At 39.1% G+C, this 15325-nt stretch overlaps 1 protein-coding gene across 7 annotated transcripts in view; it reads left to right on the top strand.

Moving 5' to 3' along the window:
- HECW1 (HECT, C2 and WW domain containing E3 ubiquitin protein ligase 1) overlaps positions 1-15325 on the top strand; it is a 473895-nt gene that overhangs the window by 256553 nt on the left and 202017 nt on the right. For 6 of the 7 annotated variants that reach the window (XM_055293321.2, XM_055293322.2, XM_055293319.2 and 3 more), the window contains one exon: positions 10692-10786. In XM_055293321.2, coding sequence (XP_055149296.1) covers positions 10692-10786 — 95 coding nt within the window. Of the gene's footprint in view, positions 1-10691; positions 10787-14947; positions 15028-15325 lie in introns of those variants that run through there. The other variant, XM_063609594.1, reaches the window with a different exon arrangement.

Below are 15325 nucleotides of genomic sequence, written 5' to 3'. Positions count from 1 at the left end.
TTTTAAGAAGGCTAATAATGATTGGCTATACTTCATAGGATTCTTGCGAGGATCAAATTAGAAAATATTATTAATGGCCTGGTACATAGTAAGTGTTAATTAACTGTTACGACAAATTTAGGTCATTGCTTTTAAACTTAATTGAACATTTTACTTACTCAGGTCTCCTATCATCATTGCATACTGATGTCTCAAGTGCTACAGCTGGCCTACTAATCCCTTAACAGTGTAGGAAGGTGGGGGGGCAGGGAAGCAATTTTCTCATTTCTTTAAGTGATAAGAAACAATCCATACTCTCTGAATACATGCCCTTAAATAAAGATTATAGTTGCAATCTGTGTATAAATATACATTATAGTGGTGGAAACTTCAGTTTTGCTCTACTTCGTGAATGACATGGTCACCCCGGCCCAAACTTGAAAATATAAATATGTATATATTATTGATACATGTGTTTTAATATTTATGGATGCCTTTCATTCATAGCCCACCCCTAAATAAGAAGAAACTTTAATGATTTAATATCCCTTTTCAGCTAGAATGGGAAATCATTTTAAATTACAGGGATATTTAGGTTAAATAAAAGGAAGATCAATTTATAATCAAGTTGCTAAACACTTGAGCATAGTATTAAAATACTTGTTTAAGAAAAAGGAAAACAACCTTTGCCAACAACTTCTCAGAAGAGTACCACGACGTCCATTTCCACAAGGGTAGTATAGAGGCAAGCTGGCTTCACTTCCCCCCACATAAAATTTAAGACAATTGTATGGCACCAAGATGATCACCAGCAATATCCCAGAACTCAAATATGAGGGTAAGACAGCTCTGAGGGCCACAAAGCAGTGAAAAAAACTCTGAGCAGATGGTAAGAGAATCAGACTTCCATATCCACAATGCCCCTCCCCTCAATCTACCTGGCACCAAGTGCATGGAAAATTTTTCCCCAGCTCACGATTTCTACACTGGAAAAAGTGAAATGGAGGTAGACAACCAGCTTCCACATCATTTTGGGTTCCCTGGCAGGAGACTTGTCCCTGCCTCAACCCACGAGAAGCATTGGGAGTGCCTGAAGAGAGAACTATCCCTGAGAGCAACCATAGACAAAGCAAGGAGGAAAGACCACCACCCCTGGAAGCTCTGAGATATAGCTCAGCCAAAGGAGACACTAAATCAGAGTGAGTGTTCAGCAGCACCATGCCGTGGAAAGCTTGTTCCATAGATCCCCTTGGCATGAGCCCTTAGCCAGTTTTTCCATAGTCCTGGGATAACCCTTTTGGGACCTCCTCCATTCAGGATGGGCAGCAATCTGATTGTTTACCAGAAGTGAGGCAAACCTGGGTTTAATATGCCATCTAGTGTCAAAAAAGAGGCAATTATTTATAGTAGGGGAAAAAAAGAAAGATATCAACAGGTAAATTACAAAGAATCTCTACACAAACACATCCAATAATTTTAAAAAAAGGCCAGACAGAGAAGACTGAAATAAATAACTAATCCTTCAGTGCAAAGACGTAGCTGTATATCTACAAGAAAAACAGCAAACAGAAAACCATGACCTCCTCAAGTGGGCACAGAAAGGAACCAGTGATTGATCCCAATAAGACAACAATATGTGCACTAAGAACTGAAAAATAGAAGTTTTAAAGAAACTCAGTGATCTCTAAGATAAGACAGAAAAAGCAATTCAGAAATTTATCAAGGAAATTTAACAAAGAGACTGAAATAATTTTAAAAATAAAACAAATCTTGGAACTGAGAAATATATTTGCTGAAGTGAAAAATTTATTACACGTTCTCAACAGCAGACTGAATCAAGCAGAGAAAAGAATCAGTGAGCTCAAAGACAGGCTATTTGAAAATACACAGAGGAGAAAAAAGAAAAAAGAATAAAAAGGAACAAAGATCACCTACAAGACATAGAAAATTACCTCAAAAGAACAAATCTAAGAATTATTGGTGTTCAAAAGGAATTGAGCAACAGCAAGGAGAAAATTTATTCAAAGAAATAATAACAGAAAACTTCCCAAAACTTGAGAAAGAGGTATACATCCATCCAGATACAGAAAGATCAGAGAACACCAAACAGATTCAACTCAAATAAGGCTATCCCACGGCATATAATAATCGAACTTTCAAAGGTCAAGGACAAAGATGGCATCTTAAAAGCAGCAAGAGAATAGAAGCAAAGAACATATAAAGGAGCTCCAGTTCATCAGGCAACAGACTTCTTAATGGACACCATACAGACCAAGAGGGAGTGAGATGACATTTTCGAAGTGCTGAAAGGAAAAAAAAAAAAAAAAAAACTGCCTCCCAGGAATTCTGTATCCAGCAGTTATCCTTCAAATACAGAAAAGAGATAAATTATTTCCCAGAGAAACAAAGGCTAAAAGAATTCACTACCACCAGACCCATCATACAAAAAATGCTAAAGAGAGTTATTTAATCTGAAAAACAAAAACAAAAAACACTAATGAGTAAAAAGGAAACATTTGAAGATATAAAATCCACTGGTAAAATTAAGTACACAGACAAACCCAGAATACTCTAATACTGTAATTGTGGTGTGCAATCTACTCATATCTCTAGTAGGAAGACCAAAAGACAAATTGATCAAAAACAGTAATACCTATAGCAACCTGTTAAGAGATAAGTAATATAAAAATATGTAAATTGAGACAACATAAAATCCAAATGTTGGGAGGATGGAGTTAAATTGTAGAGGCTTTTTTTTTTAATTTGTTCTTTGTTTCCATTCTTTGTGATCTAAGATAAGTTGTCATATCCTTAAAATAACTTGTTACATCTATAAGATTTTTTTGTAAGCCTCATGGCAACCAAAATGCAAAAACCTATAATAGATTCACTAAAAATAAAAAGCAAAAAATTAAAACATATTACCAGAGAGAATAACTTAACCACAAAGGAAGATAGGGAATATGGAAAAAAGGAAGAGAGCAGTTAAAAACCAACCAGAAGCCAGGCACAGTAGCTCACACCTGAAACCCAGCACTTTGAGAGGCTGAGGCAGGCAGATCATGAGGTCAAGAGATCGAGACCATCCTGGCCAACATGGTGAAACCCTGTCTCTACTAAAAATACAAAAATTAGCTGGGCGTGGTGGCGCACACCTGTAGTCCCAGCTACTCAGGAGGCTGAGGCAGGAGAATCACTTGAACACAGGAGGCGGAGGTTGCAGTGAGCCAAGATCGTGCCACTGCATTCCAGCCTGGCAACAGAGCAAGACTCCATCAAAAAAATAAATAAAATAAAATAAAATAAAATAAAATAAAACAGAAATCAAGCAACAAAATGGCAGTAGTCAGTCCTTACTTATCAATAATAACAACAAATGTAAATATACTCAATTCTCTAATTAAAAGGGATAGAGTGGCTGAGTTAATAAAGAAACAAGACCCAACTATATGCTGCCTATAAGAAACCCACTTCAGCTATAAAGACACATATAGACTGAAAGTACTGAGGTGGAAAAAGACATTCCATGCAACTAGAAACCATAAAGGGCAGGAGTAGCTATGCTTACATCAGATAAAATAGACTACAAATCAAAGACTGTAAAAAGAGATAAAGAAGGTCACTATATAATGATAAAGGGGTCAATTCAGCAAGCGGCTATGAAAATTATAAATATCTATGCACCCAACACCAGAGCTCCCAAATATGTAAAGCAAACATTAATAGATCTAAAATGAGAGATACACTACAATATGATCATAATAGGGGACTTCAATACCCCACTTTCCATAATGGCCATATCATTCCAGCAAGGAAATGTAAATAAACTACACATTGACCACATGGCCTAACTGACACCTATAGAACATTTCACTCAACTGCTGCAGAATACACGTTTTTTTATCAACACATGGAACATTCTTCAGAAAAGACCGTATATTAAGCCACAAAATAAGTGTCAACAAATTCAAAAAAGTAGAAATCATATCAAGTATCTTCTCTGACCACAAAAGGAATAAAACAAAATCATTAACAAGAGAAACCTCAGAAACTACACAAACACATGGAAATTAAACTACATGCTCCTGAACAACTAATGGAGAAATTAAGAAAAAAGTTTTAAAATGTTTTGAAACAAATCAAATAGAAATACAGCATACCAAAATGTATGCGGTACAGTAAAAAGCATTACTAAGAGGGAAGTTTATAGCAATAAACACCTATATCAAAAAAGTAGAAAGACTTTCAGTAAGCAACCTAATGAAGTACCTTGAGGAACTAGAAAATCAAGAACAACCCAAACCCAAAATAAGCAGAAAAAAGAAGTAAAAAAGAGCAGGGCAGAAATAAATTGATACCTCAAAAATACAAAAGATCAATAAAATGAAGACTCAGTTTTTTTGAAAGCATAAACAAAGCTAGAATCGCTAAGAAAAAAAGAGAGGAGACTCAAATAAATAATATAAGAGAAAAAAGGAGACATAACAACTGAGACCTCAGAAATACAAAAAACCATTAGCAACTATTATGGACAACCATACACCAACAAATTGGAAAACCTGGAAAAAATGGATAAATTCCCAAATACATCATACCAAGAGTGAACCATGAAGAAATAAAAAACTGCAACAAACCAATAATGAATAATAAGACTGAAGCCATAATAAAAAGTCTGTCTTCAGAGAAAACTTCAGGACCTGATGACTTCATTGCTGGATTCTACCAAATATTTAAAGAAGAATGAGCACCAATTCTTCTCAAACTCTTTAAAAAAATAGAAGAGGAGGGAATACTTCCAAACTCAGTCTGCGAGGCCAGCATTATCCTGATACCAAAGCCAGACAAGGGCACTACAAAAAAAAGAAAACTGCAGGCCAATATCACTGATTAACATAGATACAAAAGTCCTCAACAGAACACTAGCAAACCTAATTCAACAACACATTAAAAAGAGTATTCACCATCATCAAGTGGGATTCATCACAGGGATGTAAGGATGATTCATCATATACAAATAAATAAATGTCATACATCACATTAACAGAATCAAGAACAAAAACCATATGATCATTTCAATAAATGCTGAAAAAGCATTTGACAAAATCCACATCCTTTTATGATAAAAACCCTCAATAAACTGGGTATAGATGGAACCTACCTCAAAATAATAAAGACCATGTATGACAAGCCCACAACTAGCATAGCACTGAATGGGGAAAAAATGAAAGCCTTTCTTCTAAGATCTGGAACAAGACAAGGATACACACTTTCACCATTTTTATTCAATATAGTACTAGAAATTCTGGCCAGAGCAATTAGGCAAGAGAAAGAAATAAAGGGCACCCAAATTGGAAAGAAAGAAGGTAAAGTAGACTTGTTCAAAGATGACATGATTTTATATTTAAAAAAAAAGATTCCACCAAAAATTGTTAGAACTGATAAACAAATTTAGCAAAGGTGCAGGATACAAAATAAACATACAAAAGTCATGTATATATACCAGCAGCAAACAATCTGAAAAAAGAAATCAAGCAAGCAATCCTATTTACAATAGCTACAAAGAATGTAAAATACCTAGGCATCAATTTAATGAGCAAAGGAAAACTGTAAAACACTGATCAAAGATGTTGAAGTAAACATTTAAAAATAGAAAGATATTCCATGTTTATGTATTGGAAGAATTACTATAACTAAAATGACAGTTCTACCCAAAGCAATTTTACAGATTCTATGCAATTCTTACCAAAATATCAATGACATTCTTCACAGAAACAGAAAAACTAATCCTAAAATGTATTTGGAACCACAGAAGACCCTGGATAGCCAAAGCAACTCTGAGCGAAAAAGAGCAAAGCTGGAGGCATCATACTATCTGACTTCAAAATATGCTACAAAGCTGGCCGGGCGCAGTGGCTCACGCCTGTAATCCCAGCACTTTGGGAGACCGAGGCAGGCAGATCACGAGTTCAGGAGATCGAGACCATCCTAGCTAACACGGTGAAACCCCGTCTGTACTAAAAATACAAAAAATTAGCCGGGCGTGGTGGCAGGCACCTGTAGTCCCAGCTACTTAGGAGGGGAGGAGGTTCTCCAGCCTCAGCAGGAGAATGGTGTGAACCCAGGAGGCAGAGCTTGCAGTGAGCCAAGATGGTGCCACTGCACTCCAGCCTGGGTGACAGAGCGAGACTCCATCTCAAAAAAAAAAAGAAAAAAAGAAAAATATGCTACAAAGCTGTAGTAACCAAATCAGCATGGTAGTGGCAAAAAATAGACACATAGACCAATGGAACATATAATAATAGAGGACCCAGATATAAATCCAGGCATTTACAGCCAATCTATTTTCAACAAAGGTGCCAAGAACATGCAATGGGGAAATATTAGTCTCTTCAATAAATAATGCTGGGAAAACTGGAAATCCATATGCAGAAGAATGAAACTAGACCCCTATTGCTCATCATACACAGAAATAACATCAAAATGGATTAAAGGCTTAAATCTAAGACCTAAAACTGAAACTATTAGAAGAAAACATTGGGAAAACTCTCCAGGACATTGGTCTGGGCAAAGTTTTCTTTGTGTAGGACCTAAAAATCCCAGGCAACAAAAGCAACAGTTGACAGATAGGATTATATCAAGCTTAAAGGCTTCTGCACTGCAACAGAAACAATCAACAAAGTGAAGAGACAAGCCAAAGAGTGGGAGAAAATATTTGCAAACTATCTGTCTGATAAGGAATTAATAACCAAAATATACAAAAAGCTTAAACAACTCGAGAGCAAAAAAAAATCTGATTTTTAAGTGGCATCTTTTAAAAGATGTGAATAGACATTTCTTAAAATAAGACAGACAAATGGCCAACAGGTGCATGAAAAAAATGCTCAACATCAGTAATCATCAGGGAAATGCAAATCAAAACCACAATGAGTTATCATTCACCCCAATTAAAACAAGACAGGGAGCAACAAATGCTGGCGAGAACACAGAGAAAGGGTAACCCTTGTACACTGCTGGTGGGAATGTAAATTAGTACAGCCACTACGAAAAACTAACAGATTCCTCAAAAAATAAAAATAGAACTACCATATGACCCAGCAATTCCATTACAGGGTATATAGCCAGAAGAAAGGAAATCAATATATCGAAGAGATATCTGCACTCCCATGTTTATTGCAGTACTGATCACAACAGTCAAAATATGGAATCAACCTAAGTGCCCATTAATAGATGAGTGGATAAAGAAAATGTGGTATGTAATAGTATCCAGCCATAAAAAAGAATGGAATTCTGTCATTTGCAGTAACATGGATGGAACTGAAGGTCATTATGTTAAGTGAAATAAGCCAAGCACAAAAAGATAAATATTGCATGTTTTCATTTGTATGTGGGAGCTAACAAAGTGGATCTCATGGAGATTGAGAGTAGATTGGTGGTTACCAGAGACCAAGAAAGGTAGAAGGAAGAAGAAGATGAATAGAGATTGATTAACGGGTACAAATATACAGTTTGATAGAAGAAATAAAATCTAGTGTTTGATAGATCAATAGAGTGACTATAATTTATAATAATCTATCATATGTTTCCAAATGGCTAGAAGAGAATAATTCAAATGTCTCTAGCACAAAAAAAGACAAATAATTAAGATGATGTATATCCCAATTACATTCATTTGATTTTTACAAATTATATGAATGTATTCAATCATCACATGTATCCTGAAAATATGTACATCTATTATGTATCAATAAAAAACTAAAAATGGAAGAAACAAAGAAGAGTACAGAGTTTGAAGTGTTCCATGAATTCTTGGCTCAAAATATGCACTGATCTCATCTAGCAATACAGTTCAATGCAAGATTGTATGTAATTTCCCTGACCTTTTTGCTCAAAGGCATTGAAATAATTTTTTCTTTAAATGGAAATCTAGTAGTGCCCGTTTGGGATTCCTGGTACCTAAAATTCCTTTCCACCCAACTGAGCTGAAGGTGAGGCCACTTGGCCCCTCCATGCTTATCCCACCGGCACCTACAGGCAGAGTAACTCATGCACTAGGCAACACTAACTCATTGTGATTAACTAGATGGATGGCTCACTGCTTTATTCAGAGTCCTTCCCTGATCCCTGACTTACAGGAAACTTGCCTCTCAGGACAACACAGTATTGGATCTGAGTGTGTAGACCTAACATGGGGACAACTTTGAGGTGTCTTGGAGAATAAGTACAGAACTGGGTTATAAGATTGTCCACCAAGAGCTTGAAAAGACAATCAACAGACATGTGAAAGAACTATAGAGAAAGTGACTCAGGAAGGAAACTCAAAGTACAGGCATATCTGAAGTAAGAACACATCCACTAACAGAGGGACTGATTAGCATCCAGGCATCACCCAGGTAATGGAAAACCTAAACAACTGCAATTAAATGGCTTCAAAAAAATTTAAATAGCTAATTAAAATTTAATGAAAAAGTTTAACCCTACTAATAAATAAATGAAACAAAAATAATAATCAGATTCTATTTTAAGCCTATTTTTAAGTGATGATGCTCAGTGCTAACAAGGGTTCTATGAGATGGTCAGAGTCACATTTCCTGATAGAAGTGTAAAGTGTTATTTGGAAAGCAATTTGGCCCCAGGAAGGGAGGATCCTTAAAATATTTTTTTTTTTTTTTGGAGACTGAGTCTTTGTTGCCCAAGCTGGAGTGCAATGGCGTGATCTTGGCTCACTGCCACCTCCACCTCCCGGGTTCCAGCAATTCTCCTGCTTCAGCCTTCCAAAGTAGCTGGGATTGCAGGAGTGCACCACCACGCCCAGCTAATTTTTGTATTTTTAGTAGAGATGAGGTTTCACCATGTTGGCCAGGCTGGTCTCAAACTCCTGACCACAAATGATCCACCCACCTCGGCCTCCCAAAGTGTTGGGATTACAGGCGTGAGCCACCGCGCCCGGCCCATATCTTTTAACCTAAAGAAGACTACTGCAATATTCATATCTACAGCATTGAGGAAACCTTTACATATCAGTTAGGTTTAGGTTTAGCTACATATAACAGAGATCCTAAAATAACAATGGTAAACTGCATAGGTGTTATTTTGCCAGGGAGGCTGCAAAATGTAGTACGTTAGCTGGACGTTATCACTCAAAATAAAACTGAGATTCTGTTATTAAGGAGGAAAGGTAGAATGGATGTCGGGTAGGTATCTAGCAATTTTTGTTCCGTTGTCCTAGGGAGAAAATTTGAACTTAAAAAATAATTTGTAAAAAGTAATTGATTTTCAGAGAAAAGCCTGAATTTCCAAATATAGGAATATTTGTAATGTGTAAATCTATTCAATTGTTCTATATAATAAGTAATGTTATTTGAGGAGTTTTAAATGATAGTTGGCCATGCTTATTTCATAATGTCAATTTTTTAAAAAAGCAAAATGTATTATTCTATAGTTTATAGTCTCAATTATGCAAAAATCTCGGAAGATTGTTATTTCATTTATACTTATCTTCATTTTTCATATTTTCCATTCTGAGCACATTTCAAATGCATGCTAAGAAAATTGTAGACATTATTTTTAATATGATAATTGAAGGCAAATTTCCATATTTGAAAGAAAATACCTCAAATTGGAGATTTCTCATATTGTTTCAAACAAAATATAAGGGACCAAGACATAGCCTGCTAATTTTTTTAAATTTTAAGAAAACAAATCCTATAAACAGTGAACTGGGGAAAGCAAGTCACCTTCAAATGAACTAAACTCATGTTGGCTACAGATCTTGTCCTCTAGGGAACTAAATGCCAGAAGGAAAAGGACTCATGTTATTGTCATTTAGTCATCACATCATCACAATCACTAACATTTACTGAGCACTTAATTGAATCTAAGCACTTTTATTTGCTTAAGCAACATCTTATGAAGTCCTATTTTAACAAGGGGTACAGGGACTTATTCATTGTCTCACAGATGGTAAATAATGGAGCTGAAATTCAAACCCAGTGTGATCCCCCTAAACTCTTTACATTCTGCTTAACCATTTATAGAACTTCTTTTTTTTTTTTTTTTAATGGATTCTCACCCTATTACCCAGGCTGGAGTGCACTGCAGTGATTATAACTCTGCAGCCTTAAACTCCTGAGCTCAAGCAATCCTCCTGCCTCAGCCTCCCAAGTAGCTGGGAACTACAGATGCGTGCCACCACTGCCAGCTACATCTATAGAACTTTGAAGGAAACAAATTGTGATGCAAAGAGGTTATCATTGATGGGTACAGGAGTTTAGAAAATATGCCTCCCTCCCGTGTACTTCAATAACTTCTCGAAGTCTTTCTGCAAATTACCAAGATATTAATCACAATGAATTAAATAATAGGACATTACAGAAGAAACAGACAGGTGATAGGCATCCACCCACCTCACATCTTAGAACTAAGGGTTTTAAATCAATGACCTCTAATGGAGTAGGATGGATGCGGAGAAGTCTAAATAATGGACTTAACTTGGATACAAAAATGTTAAGGCCAAAACAATTTTTCATGTCATAGTTTTAGGAAGAAGTCAGACCTGTCCTTGAGGCCACATGAGGAGCATCATTGTTGAGTGTGGCCTGGCTTGCTCGTGGGGGGAATTAGGTTGCAGTTCTTAGAGATGTTCTCTGTGGCCATAGCTGTCTCTCCCTGGGTTATACCCTACTTCTCAGTCTCGTTTTTTGTTTGTCTTTCAGCTGAAACTAAGATCTGCTTCAAATACTACCATGGAGTGAGTGGGGCCCTGCGAGCAACCACCCCCAGTGTCACCGTCAAAAACTCAGCAGCTCCTGTAAGTCTCATTTCTCCATCTTTGGTTAGACCTAACTCTGGTCTTTCTTCACTTTCCTATTTTGTTCTTGTGCGTGCATGTGTGTGTGTGTGTGTGTGTGTACATGTGCATACACACATATGGAGATATAGTGATAGATTGATTATGAATAAATGGAGAGACACCTCAAAATAGTCAAGAGGAATGAGATCCATAGTCGACCTTATTAAAGCTCATGCTACACTTGTGTGTTAGGGAGGAGCCAAGCTTCTGTATTTTTCTTAGATGGCCAAATGTTTCTAATAGAGACATGTGCAATCACAGCAAAGAAGCCTTTTCTTTGGATCACATTTTTTAATTGTTTGGTTTTAAATATTTATATTTTCTTATGTTTTTTTTCTTTTATTGTAAATAAATTAATGGAGTAGGATTTATTGCCTCAGGTTGATTTTAGTCATAGAATTATAACATGATAGGCCTGGAAAGACCAGAATCTCTCACCCTTCTCTGTGTATAAATGAGGACAGTGGCCAAGGAGCCTAAATAATCTATCTCAGGTCACAGAACTCGTTGCAGATCCAGGATTTAAGTCACTTCTTTTGTTCCCTGCTGTGTGGCTTTGCTCAGGCCTATGGTAATAGATGCCATCTTTCCTAAGTTACAATCCAGTTTTAATCTTTGTAGTGCTTCTCACTTAGTTCTTAATGCATCTGATTAGGCTGAAATGCACTGAGAAATGGCATTCCTCTTCCTTTTCACATAAATTTAAAATGACCAACTGGGGAGGCTGGACAGAAACCAGTGGGGGACTTTGTCATGCTAGTGGAAATAAAAAAGACTCTCTTTTTTTCTTTTTCTTTTTTTTTTTTTTTTTTACATTAAAAAAAAAAACAGGCCAGGCGCAGTGGCTCACACCTGTAATCCCAACACTTTGGGAGGCCCCAGGCAGGCAGATCATTTGAGGTCAGGAGTTTAAGACCAGCCTGGCCAACATGGTGAAACCCTGTCTCTACTAAGAATAGAAAATTAGCCAGGCATGGTGGCGAGTGCCTGCAATCCCAGCTACTTGGGAAGCTAAGGCAGAAGAATCACTTGAACCCGGGTGCAGTGAGCAGAGATCGCACCACTGCACTCCAGCCTGGGCAACAAGAGCGAAACTCCATCTCAAAAAAAAAAAAGGAGGGGAGAGAGAGAGAAAGTATTTGACATGAAATATGAATGATTCAGAAAGGACTTTGACTCCAAAAAATATTCCAGTTTGCTGCTTTGCAAATCAGTTCTGCAGCATCCTGAAGATGAGCTGATTGAGGCCTTGGTAGTAAGCAGTAAGGTAAGCAGGCCCGAGGCCCAAAGCCTGGCTGCCTCCATCCTCGGCAGGACTGGACACTGAACTGGGTTTACCATCCAGGAACTCATAGTGGGAAGCACAGTGGGAAGAGAGGGAGAGGCACATGTGCTTTTGACGGCTTCGCTGTTTTTGCCTCACTGGCCATGCAGATTGGAACGTGATTCCTGTCTGTCTGGGACAGCAGTTTAAGTGTGAGAATCTAGGGAGGTGTCCTCGGAGTTCCAGAACCTCTCTTCCAGGCCCGTTTGTTTGGGCATCCCTCAAAAGAGAGTACCCCTTGAAACCAGACACATCCTGACACCTGTTAGCCAATCATTGAGGGTGGAGTGACAACTAAATCAAAGTAGCTTAGAGACAGCTAAATCGAGGCAGAAAACAAAAAGTGAACCAGAAGCTAGGGAGACAGAGCAGGAAGGCGTTGAGCACACAACAGGCAGAGAAGGAAGGAGGCGGGAAGTGGAGTGAAGCCAATTAGGGAAAACCCTTCCACTGCAGGCCTGGCCTCTTGCCACTGCACAGCAGGTCACTGAATGAGGCAGACACAGGGATCCCTCAGCAGGGATGGGCTGTGCTCTCTGACGGGACTGGCCTGTTGGCTCAAGGCTTGGAGGGGAGAGGAGTTCCTCACCTTCTTCTACTCTGGAATGATACTGTGGGTGTGTTGGCCAGCCCTGGAATTCAGACAAATTCTTACCTGAAGCACTTTTTCTTATTTAAATAAAGCTCCCTAGAGCATTTGTCTTCTCTGAGTTCAGCCTGCTGGAGACTCCAGATGTTCACCTGCTACTCAAACCAGTGCAAAATGTGACACATCATCACAGTGTTGTGCAATGTAGGCTTAAAATTAAGCAAGAGGCCAACTGCCCAGAAAATGGCCTCTAAAGTATGATGTACAGCCCCTTAGGGCAGGATAAATTTCCAACAAGCATATGCTGCCCAAGGGCTGCCATCACCAGAAACAAAGGCTTGTACCTCAGAAGAGGAAATGAGATGCTTCCATCACACTGTTGACATAAGGTTCAGCAGGTGCCTGATTTCTACTGCCCTGACCTCATCTTTGTCATTCCACGTGAGCTGCTGCTGTTCATACTTCAAACTCTGGCATCTTGAAATATTTTGACATATTGCTGTTATCCTGATTTTTATCTCCTTAATGATTTTGTCACACAAATCAGTAGACACTTGGGTTGACACTTGAATGTACATCCTGCAGACAGCTTTTATTCCCCAAGCATGTGAGAGCTCGATCGCATAGCCCCTCTGCCACCAGGGACAAAGAGAGAAATCCTGGGCTCCTGTTGTCATGGTGAAAATGAGTCCCTGGAGTCCCAGGGCAGAAGGCAGCACATTATCCCACAGGACTGTATTTTCACGGGCAATTAGGTTTCATAGGAGCCACACTAGGAGGAGCCCCTTTTGTTTGATGGCGTGGCACACTTCTCAAAGCTGTTTATCACGCATTATTCTAGTTGATGCCCAGCACATCTGTGGAGAGAGGCAGGAACTACCATTCTGGTTAAGTGATCATTTGGCTATATGGTGATGGAGCAGAACCACATTTCGCTTGTACTTTTTGCAACCCAGCTCAGTTTGGGTATAATCTAGCAATCTTCTGGGTTAAATAAGCCTTTGCAGTCTAGTCTAGGGACTTGAGCACACAGTTTCTAAGGGGGAAATGCTGTGAGGTTTCCCTAAATCAATTTGTTAATAAACTTGGAGTGTCAACTTCTAGGCTGAGGATTGCTGCTGCTGCATTCATCTCTTATGAAGAGTTGCTGTGTATTGCCATTATATCACGTCCCCAAAGTCACTGAGTTGGTTTGTGACAATACCCTAAACTACCATTCTTTGAAAAGGAGGAACAAGCTGTCACATACTCCTTTGGTGTAATCAGCGCTTTAATTTTCTGAGCATTGTATGGTCTCATGATGCATCAGTTCTTTTTTTCATTGTCTTGTTCCCTCTCATCTTTGTCTTTGTCCCATGGGCAACTGTTGAGGTCCTTGTTTAAAAAGAGGTTGTCTTCTACTCTTGTCTTTCTGGGGCTCTCATTTATTGTATATCAGAAACTATGATGGACATGCTTATAGAGATAGATGAAATGTAAGCCCTGTCACTGAGAACTCACGGTTACTCCATTATAAATTATAATACTATATAAAGTCTCCAGTACTGGAGCATGAAGCCTGCTGTGCTGGTGTATAGAGAAAGCCATGACCAGGCACCTGCAGCAGCTGTGCTGGCTGTGGGAGGAGGGAGTGTGGCCTGAGGCAGGTGCCATGAGTGGGCCTTGGCCATGCCTTGAAGACAGACAGGCAAGGCCAGCAGAAGGGATGGCCTGTACAAAGGCATGGGGTGAGAAATGGCTCAGGCCTGGCAGGGAAGGAGACCTAGTTGTCTTAGGTTTAAAGAATATGGGACTTATTGTCCCTATATATCCTCCTGCTTTTCATACTTTTTGTGTCTTATTGGTAGCACCTATCATGTTTTATATCTTTCTTTTATTTTCTGTAGAAAATCACTGTCAAAGGCAAGCTCTTCCTCTCCATATTCTGGCCCTTGCTAACTCCCCCTTGTGCATTACCATTAGTCTTCTTAAATAAGCCCCATGATATATTTTTCTTTCTCTGATTATACATCAAAAAACAGAAATCAGCCCATCACAAAAGTTTGCCAAAGACAGGGTGGGTAAACTGTCCTCAGCCCAATACAAAGTCCACTGAAAATAACCAGGCTGCCCTGCTGGGTCTAGACCTGACAGTGAGTTTTCACATCCTCCTCTTCCCACTCTCAGGCACCCAGCCGGCATCATCTGTAGGGGCTGCTGGAGGGAGTGGGGGCCCTCCCTTTGCCTGCCGGTTCTCCTGCAGTGCCAGAGACTCTGATGCAGTCTGAAGCTGTTGGTGTGAGCCAGGTAAGTGAGAGTCTTTCAAGTCCCGAGCATACTGCTCCCACACCTGGTTTATGAGACCCACCCTGCAGAGCGTTCACCTGGCAGTGCAGTGGGCCTCCTCCCCACCCATGCTGAGGCCTGGGACTGTGGCCTCCAGATAGAAAATAGGTGGCTGGGGAATGACTCTAGCAGAGCCCAAGCAATTGGGAAAGGACACCAGCATTCAGGGCAGGCTGAGGACATGACGTTCCCACCCCGTGTGGGGCCATCTACTCTGGAGTAGAGACTTCTGTAGATTTAGAGGCTGGGTCATGTGTAG

The sequence above is a fragment of the Symphalangus syndactylus genome, chromosome 9 (genome assembly GCF_028878055.3).
Source record: "Symphalangus syndactylus isolate Jambi chromosome 9, NHGRI_mSymSyn1-v2.1_pri, whole genome shotgun sequence".
In the NCBI taxonomy this organism is placed as follows: domain Eukaryota; kingdom Metazoa; phylum Chordata; class Mammalia; order Primates; family Hylobatidae; genus Symphalangus; species Symphalangus syndactylus.
The sequence above is the reverse complement of the archived record's forward strand: the minus strand, read 5'-3'. Positions and strand labels throughout refer to the sequence as shown.